Source organism: Petaurus breviceps, unplaced genomic scaffold (genome assembly GCF_028583685.1).
Source record: "Petaurus breviceps papuanus isolate PSGF00001 unplaced genomic scaffold, PetGlider_PUasm1.0 76, whole genome shotgun sequence".
NCBI lineage: Eukaryota > Metazoa > Chordata > Mammalia > Diprotodontia > Petauridae > Petaurus > Petaurus breviceps.
In genome coordinates this window covers 9,137,167-9,146,025 of record NW_027186473.1, presented here as the reverse complement: position 1 = coordinate 9,146,025, position 8,859 = coordinate 9,137,167, and the positions used below count along the sequence as shown (strand labels likewise).

Below are 8,859 nucleotides of genomic sequence, written 5' to 3'. Positions count from 1 at the left end.
TGAATACTGTCCACTGGTGAGGGACAGTACTGTTGTTGCAGGGGTCTGGAGACTGTCCTGCAGACAGAATGAATACTGTCCACTGGTGAGGGACAGTACTGTTGTTGCAGGGGTCTGGGAGCCTTTCTGTTGGTTCAGAAGCCCTGAAGAAGGATTTTCTTGTTGTATGTTTACAGAAATCCTGGGAGAGGGCTTTGCTAATGTGTTCAGGGGTTCTAGGGCTGTTCTACAGACAGATGATAAATTCATGAAGGGACTGGCAATGTATCTTATGGCCTTGCTAAGCCTTGTCTCTCCAGGAACTAAGATTGCTGAGAACTTGCCTCGTGTCAAGATGAAGAAAAGACCTCCATTTGGGTATTAAGTGCTGTGTTTAAACTTGATGTAACTCTGGGGTAGATTCAATTGTGATCCAGGGGTGGGGAACTTTTGACCTTATTGTGCTCTGTGATTGACAAGTGAAGGTATTTTACCTATGTTTGGAAACTAATCTCCATTTGAGAAGAGGGGTTTTGTGGTGGACCAAATGAAGGTATAGCCTAGGGGTGGAGAAGTATTTAGAACAGAGACTTTGTAATTGATTGAATGATTGGAAGATCCTGGGGTGGGGTAGTACTTGGAGATTGTTTAATCACACTTAGTAAATGCTGTATTTTGAATGATGTCATGTTTTGATCTTCTCTGTTCTTGGTTTGTCACTAAATAAAATAGAGAGCACCTATGCTGGTATTTTGAACCTGGGAAGTTGCCTTCTTTTGGCATTACATTACAGGTCTCCGAATACTTCAGGCCAAACTAATCCATCCCTCTTCTAAAGGCCCAATCCAATGCACTTCCTAGAGTAGCTATACAAGCATAGTTTAGCACTTAACCATCCTGTTCATCTTGTCATGTGTGTTGACTTTATGTTCACAACTCACATTACACACTCCTTAAAAGAATTATTATATTACATAAGCTTTTTTATAACACTCTAACAATGAATTATACAGTGCCTTGTCTAATTCCTCATATTACTATTTTGTATTTTTGCCTAACTTTTCATGTAATTTTGCTTAGTCTCCTTCACAAGATAGTATCTTTAGGTCAAAGGTGATAATCACACCTTATAATTAACAGGATCTTTTGTAAAACAGATTCCTGCCAACTGTTTTCCTTTCTCTTCTCTGATTATTCCAGTATTTGTACAACCCCCATATCCTTGCTTTGTGACATTCTCTCATGAAAACACTGCCATTCTAACAAATAATTATAGTCTAACTAGACAAATTCAGGACTTATGTGAATAAAATTATACAAAACACTTCACAAAAATAAAGACTTAAATAACTGGAAAGACACTATTTATGAATGAATTGTAAAAATATAATAAAAATGACAATCCTACACAAACTGATTTACAGATTATTGCCTACTAGGACAATTAGCATATTATTATCAGCAAAATGAGACATCTAAAAAGTGCTTAACACAGTGCCTGGAATGCAGAAGGTGCTATAGAAATGTTTATTCCTTTCCTAATAATAATAATTAGCATTTATATTATACTTTAAGGTTTGCAAAGCACTTTAACAATACTATCTCATTTGATCCCTAACAGAACCAGGTGAGGTAGGTGATAGTATTATCTCCATTTTACAGATGAGAAAATTGATGAAAATACTTCTCATGTACCATCTACCTGACTTTTAGAACTAGATAAAATAATGAAATTTGTTTGGAGGAACAAAAAGATAAAAAATTTTAACAGAAATATTGGGAAAAAGAAAAATTTAAGGGGTCTTAAATTGTAATATAAAAGGGGCGGCCAGGTAGCACAGCGAGTGAGAGCACCAGCTCCAATGTCAGGATGACCTGGGGATCGAATCCCGGGCTCAAGACACTTGGCACCCACCCAGAAACATCTGGCCATGTAACCTTGTGCAAGTTACTTAACCCCGATTGCTTAGGGGCACTCAGGTGGCTCAGCGAGTAAGAGCACCGGCTCCAGTGTCGGGATAACCTGGGGATCAAATCTGGGCTCAAATACTTGGCACCACACCCAGAAATAATTGGCCGTGTAACCTTGTGCAAGTAACTTAACCCCGACTGCTTTAAAAAAAAAATTGTAATATAAAGCAGAAATGATAAAAATTATTGGTACAGGTTAACAAATAGGTAAGATGATCAAGGATCTGACTAGAAAAGTAAGACCCAGAAGTCATCCAACCTAGTAGCATAGTATGTGATAAATCAAAAGATACAACTTGATAAAGACTCTCTAATCTTGAAAAAAACAAAACCATAAAGTAGTCTGGCAGAAATTAGGTTACATCATCTTACATCTCTATATCAATTTCCCCTCAAAAATATAAAATTTTTACATGTAAACATCACTATCATTTTAAATACTAAACATTAAATGAAAAATAACTTCTAAAATTATAACAAGACATTATTAACAAGGTATAAGAAAATGATAGTTAATTAACTTTATTATATTTATCAATATAACATTAGTCAAAATTACTAAGTCTTGAAATAACAGCAGGAAATAATTATGCTAATTAAACTAGAAACAATTTACCTCTTCACTAGTTCTTCAGCAAGAACTGCACAAAACTGTAAGAAACTTTGTTTTGATAACACTGTGATCGTTTTGGACACTATAATAATTACTTAAAATGTAATAAATAACTTAACTTACATCTGTACCAGAAGCTCTCTCGATTACATTCAGCAAAGACTCTTCTTTCCTCTTCTGTCGGAATATAATCCATTCCTATGTCTATTTATTTAAAAAAAAAAAAAACAATAAAAAACCTACAAGGAAAAAAACCCTCTAACTTTTAACAGTATTCAGTCTTCAGTGACACAACTAAAATACATAGAAGGTACTTTTTCAACTTTGGACAAATTTCTATTTCAACCTCAAATTTCTATTTTTAACCTTAGCATCACTCACGACAAAGAAAAGTTAACTATGGAAAGTTTCAGCATTTACAAATGTTCAATAAATATTTACTAGGGAGTGGTGGTGAGACTTCTGCATTCTGCTCTGTCCCAAAATCAGTCCTTCCACTCATCTTTCCTGTTGTAAGAGAATTGTATTACAAGGTTAAGGAATATCACAAAATTATCAAAAAGGTACTGATATTGATTCATAAACATGACATCACAAAAACAACTATCAGGTTGGATAAAAAATATATAGTTTTGCTGAGTAGGGTGAAGTTATCCCCTTACTAAAATATTATGTCTATAAAATGGCAACAAGGATGAAATCTTGCAACTTCACAAATACTTGTCATCTGTGTTGCATTTGCAATTGTGTGAAACCAAAGAGAATGTTTACCTTCCTAAAGCTGATTTATTTCACATAACTTTATGGAAAGTTCAAATTCATCCCAATTCCTCAAAAAATATCAGTACTAGAAGCAATCTTAGGGGCTGCTAGGTGGTTCAGTGGATAGAATACAGGGCCTAGAGTCAGGGAGACTGGAATTCAAATCCAGCCTCAGATAACTTACTAGCTGTGTGACCCTGGGCGAATCATTTAACCTCTGTTTGCCTTAATCCACTGGAGAAGAAAATGGTAAACCACTCTGGTATCTTTGCCAAGATAACCCTAGACAGCACTGGCATGCTATGGTTACAGGGGTCATGAAGAGTAGGACACAATCAAATAACAAAGCAATCTTAGACATCACATTCTTTAACCTCTTCATTTTACAGGTGAAGAAACTGAGGTGGAGGTGCACAGTTACTTGCCCAAGTCACACAAAGGAAAAATTAAGGGGTCCTTAAACTGTACTATAAAGCAATACAATATAAAATTTGGTACTGGTTAACAAATAGAACAGATTATATAACTAAGACCCAGAAGCCATCCAAAATGTATTTGCTAAACTCAAGGACACAACTCCCAAGATATGGACGCTTCATTTCTGGAAAAAAATGTAAAGCAGTCTGACAGGAATTAGGTTTCAATCACCTTACCCCTCTATATAAATTTTTTAAAACGTTTTCACATGGAAAAATACTAAATATTGTGTGATGGGACTTCTACTAAAATTATGCCACGATTTATTACTTATATTTATGCCAATTATAATTGGTGGAACTCGGTCTTAACTCCAGATTCTTTATTTCCAAATCGAAAGTCCTCTACACAAAAAGCAGGTGTGAGCATAAAATACTAGTGGTCTTCTTGCCCCCCCCCCCAAAAAAAAGGCACTCCTTGGAAAAAATGCAACGGCACAGATTCTATTTCTTTCTACTTATTCAAAGTCATCATCAAATTCAAATATATCATCAAATCCTATGTCCTACATTAAGTCCTTGCTGTTCTACATGAAGATGTTGAAGAAACCCTCCTACATTGTGCAATTTTTAAAAAGTTAAATTTAAAAAAGGTCAGCAACAATACGACACACAAGACAGACCCGAGAGTCGAAAAAAAAAAAAACTAATTTCTGAGCCTGACACAGACTGGTTGTATGAGCCTAGGTAAAGCATTTGAACTTCCTGGTGCCCTTGAGCTTGGAGCAAGGTGCAGCCCCGTATTGGTACAGAGTTTTCTCATTTGGAGTTCCCTACAAATAAAATAATAAATCTGAGTTAAAAACACAACCACACAAACTTAAGGACCTCACGGACGTCAAACAATTCCTCCGCATTTCACTCCCGTAGGCGTGAGCTGCTGCCTCCTCCCCCCACTAAAGGAAGACAATACGGAGGTAGCCTAGCACATGTACAGAGACAAGCTATTCATCCTTTAAAAGGCAGGTGGCACAAAAGGTTAAATGACACAAAATGTCCCGAAGGACACAGAATAAAAAAGCAGGAGACCCTCCCCACCCCGCCCCCAAAAGGGGTTCCCATGGCCTGGGGCACAGACGGCACCCCCAAACTCCTGGACGCCCCCCCTCCAACACACACACACACCACCCCGGGCAGGAACCAGGGCCGAACACCGTCCAGCCGCCCAGTCAGGGGGAAGAATGGGGGGTGGGATGAGAGGTCACAGCTTCTCGGCCCCGGAGGCCCTGGGTTCCCTCGGGGTTCACCAGCAGGTGGTGCCCTCCCTTCTGGGGCACGAAGGCCCCTCACCCACCTCCCGGCAGCGGCGGCTGCAGCAAGGGCACACGCGAGCCCCACCCCCACCCCCAAGATGCGGGAGGGAGGGAAGTAGGGAGTGGACGAGGGGATGGGCTGGGGGCGGAGCGGGTACTCAACGTTTACGCTAAAGAACAATGACCCGGATGCTTGCGAGTTCAGGGAGAAGGAAATTACCTCAAGACTTCTCCACCAACCACCGCCCCCCTCTACCACTCACGAGCAAACACACGCCGGCTTTGGTTGGGAATCTACTTTAGTCCCGCCTCTTTCCCCTCCCCCTTCCCCCTTCTCCCTTCTCCCTTCTCCGGGCCTTTCCTCACTGCACTTGCGCACGGCGCATCGCGTCTGGCTCTAGAGTTCTAGAGACAACTCCCTCTCCTCCCGGTTTGGAATTGAACTCTTGCCCTTTGTGACCCATATTTTCTTAAACCCAACTGAAAAACTGAGCGGGCAAAGCGCGAGAATTCTGGAACCTTCCTGAGCCCTTTGTACCTTCGTATTCTTGTGGTGGGACTCATAGGAGCCCTCCAGAATCCAGAGGGTGGGGAGGAAGAAAAGGGACTCTACTTTAAAAGGAACCCCCCTGTTGCCCTGTGCATTGTTTACGAAGGCCTGCCCCGCAGCCTTATCCAGGTTCCATTCAACAGTATGTCCTCTGCATGCCCAGCCGTAGACCCTAGTGACACATGGGGTGGAGGCATGCAGCGGGATAATAGAACATGGGATTTGGAGTCAGAGGCCGTGGGAGCCAGAGCCACCCAGTAGCTGATGAGACATTAGGCCAGTCACCACCTCTCTGGGAAGTCAGTTGCTTTATCAGTAAGTATGAAGATTGGACCAGTGTGATCTCCAAGGCCCATTCTGTTTCTTAATTATATGATGAGACTCACTATTTCAGTGTGCGTTTATTAAAATACCTACTATGTGCTTAATAATGTGCACTGTAGCCACCAAAACCAAACAATCCCTGGGGAAGCAAAAGTGTGGACCTTGCAACACCCTCACAAATTAAAAGAAGTCCTGAGGTTATTATTCGGTAACATTTTTTTCATCGTATTAGTTTTACTCCACTTTGTTATTTCTTCACAGGATGCATAGGTGTGTGCATGTGTGTTCGTGTGTGTTGTCATGTAGGTTAGGTAGGTTGTCTAAAGTGGCTTATCAGGAGGGATAAGTAGATCCCCCTGGAATATCTCAACCTTCTTCAAAGGAGACTGTGATTTCTACTTGGAGAGGAGCAGGAGATTGTCCACCAAGCTCTCTTGTTCTGCTCTGCTCAGAGATGGGATACCAGACTAGAATTTGTCTATCTGATCGCCTTACCCAAGTTTTGCTAGTCTAGAGGAGATAATTTTTAAGTTCAAGCTCTCATTTAACAGGGAAGGTGGTCCCCAAGCTATATCTGAAGGCTTAACTCTTCCCACCAAAAGATAGTTTTGAAAAAACCATCACAAATTGTGAATAAAACCCGTTTATCCAAGGCAATGGGAAACAGACATCAGAGAAGTTGTACAGATTACAATATACCAAACAATACACAGAGTGAGTGAGCTTTTCCACTGGAAACAAGATAGCTCAACCAAGAGAGTTCCCAATGTCGCCCAGGAAGAAATACATCAAAGTCCCTAGGGTGGCACGCTTGGAAATCAAGGAATTCCTGAGTTACTGGCTCTTCCATATATTGGCTTTTTCCCGGAGTCTTTCTTTCACTCCAGAGGCCTCTCCCTGAATAGAGCCTAGAATAGTATGTGCCCTCTCTTGAAGCTAGGTGCTGAAGACAAAAGGATCTCTCCTGTCCCAAACTCTCACCAGCTCTGCCCCTCACAAAGGTCTGAAGCGTCAGGTAATTATTCTCTCCACCAATAAAGACAGTTTTATGAAAATCCATCAGACTTTAATTAGACCGTGTCATAATTAATCTGTGCCAGTTTCTCTTCTGTGGATATTTCCTTGTTGGATTTGTTTCCTTTCCTCTTTGGTGTGCTGTTATTTTCTTTTTAGTTTGGTGGATTTCTGGCTGTTTCGAGGTCCTTAATAATCTGTTTAGGCTTATACAAAACCATTCACTTGGGCTTCCTTCCTGGAGTTCCTTCCTTTAGTCTAAATAGCATAAAAAGTCCTGGTATTTCTGAATCCCTTTCTGAAGTTTTGTCTCTATTCTCTTTTCCAGAACCCTACTTGGAAAATCCAAAAACTTCCACCTGCTAGGAGGAGCAGTCAGGTTGAATCATACTGAGGGAAAGAATCTAAGAGGCACATAGGGTTGACCAGTAGATGCCATTGGTGGGGATCTGCCTGCAATTGTGGATATTTCCAGTTGCTTTCTCTCTTTGTAGCCAGGCTGTCATGTGGAACTTGGAACTGGGAGTGGGTAGCTCAGATAGTGGCTTTTTCTCATCTGGACTATCAGACACACCTAACACAAACTTGCACTAGCAAGTTGGGCTTCAAGATTAAGGGTAAGGGGCGGCCAGGTGGCTCAGCAAGTGAGAGCACGGGCTCCAGTGTGGGGACAACCTGGGGATTGAATCCAGGCTCAGATACTTAGCGCCACACCCAGAAATAACTGGCTGTGTAACCTTGAGCAAGTTACTTAACCCTGATTGCTTAAAAAAAAAAAAAGATTAAGGGTAGCCACACTGCCACACAGCCTATCTAAGACTCTCTCAGTCTTAGGGGTAATCCTAGTGTGTAGAAGATATTCATAAGCTTTGCTCCTGAGCCCCCACTGGTGTACTCTCCGCTTAAGCAAATCAGTCAAGATGATACCATTAACTTTGAATCATGAAACAATTAGAATGAAGAATACAAAGCAGTATTAACTGTAACATAGCAATCCATCTTAAAATTAAAATAACATCCCCACTAGTTCATATAGTTTCCATGGGAAAAGTGGACAGATACAAACTCAACAGAATTCTAGCACAGGGGCCCATTAGTAAGGAAATGTAGCAGGAACAACCGAGAACTACAGGAATTGATGCTGTTGATTCCTTAGGGAGTGCATCCAAGGAGGTTTGCACCATAAGGCACTAGCTAAACAGGATTGCTTCTGGTTGCTCCATTGGAACTGAGCCAAGACTGGTCTCTAAGGCAATCAGAATCGTTTCCTATAAGCCTGGGATTTGTAGAACTATTCAGGTCTGTTTTTTTGGCTGGGCTCTGAGGAGGGGAAGAGATGTGGGGGGAGGTTTCCTCCTTCTCAAGCCAAAAGTGTTAGTAAAGGACAAGGTAGACAAGCTTTATCTTTCCCCATCAGCTAGAAACACAAGAGTATGCTGGCATCAGGTACTGGCTTGTGAAAGCTGGCTGTTAAATTTTTAGGATGAGCTTTTTTTTTTATTCCTTGGAAAAATTGGCAAACCCTACAAATCATGACTTCATTTATCATCCTGTTGATTGTCTAAACTTAATAAAGTGATTGCCAAAATGTTAGTAATTGAAATTAAACTTAAAAGTATGTTGCATAGAGAACTGGTTGTTGAACATTTATCAGTACACCCCTGGTTAAGCAGCAAAGGATTCTTCTTTCTCCAGTAAGTTGCCAGCAGCAATCATTTTCCTACAGTCCAGCTCTTAGGAACTTAAAAAACACCAAATACAATTAGCATTTCTATAAACAGTGTAGACTAGGAGGGGAGAGGACTCTATGTAACTGTAAATCTCTTATATAGAGTTGTTTTTCTTTTCAGTTGTTGTTCAGTCATTTTCAGCCCTGTCTTACTCTTTGTGACCCCTTTGGAGTTTTCTTGGCAGAGA

General features: G+C 40.7%; 1 protein-coding gene and 1 long non-coding RNA gene across 9 annotated transcripts in view; one reads left to right on the top strand and one right to left on the bottom strand.

The window, feature by feature from the left end:
- Positions 1-734, top strand: part of LOC138174993 (uncharacterized) — a 2,188-nt gene extending 1,454 nt beyond the window's left edge. The window contains exon 2 of the long non-coding RNA XR_011171845.1: positions 68-734. This is a non-coding gene — a long non-coding RNA (uncharacterized lncRNA). The remainder of the gene's footprint in view (positions 1-67) is intronic.
- OCIAD1 (OCIA domain containing 1) overlaps positions 1-5,240 on the bottom strand; it is a 43,653-nt gene extending 38,413 nt beyond the window's left edge. For 3 of the 8 annotated variants that reach the window (XM_069105203.1, XM_069105209.1, XM_069105210.1), the window contains exons 1-2: positions 3,005-3,070; positions 2,687-2,767 (exon numbers count right to left, since the gene is read on the bottom strand). In XM_069105203.1, coding sequence (XP_068961304.1) covers positions 2,687-2,767; positions 3,005-3,065 — 142 coding nt within the window. In that variant the 5' untranslated portion in view covers positions 3,066-3,070. Of the gene's footprint in view, positions 1-2,686; positions 2,768-3,004; positions 3,071-4,311; positions 4,375-4,471; positions 4,530-4,926; positions 5,006-5,095 lie in introns of those variants that run through there. The other 5 variants (XM_069105207.1, XM_069105204.1, XM_069105208.1 and 2 more) reach the window with 5 other exon arrangements.
- Between the last annotated feature and the right edge of the window lie 3,619 nt (positions 5,241-8,859).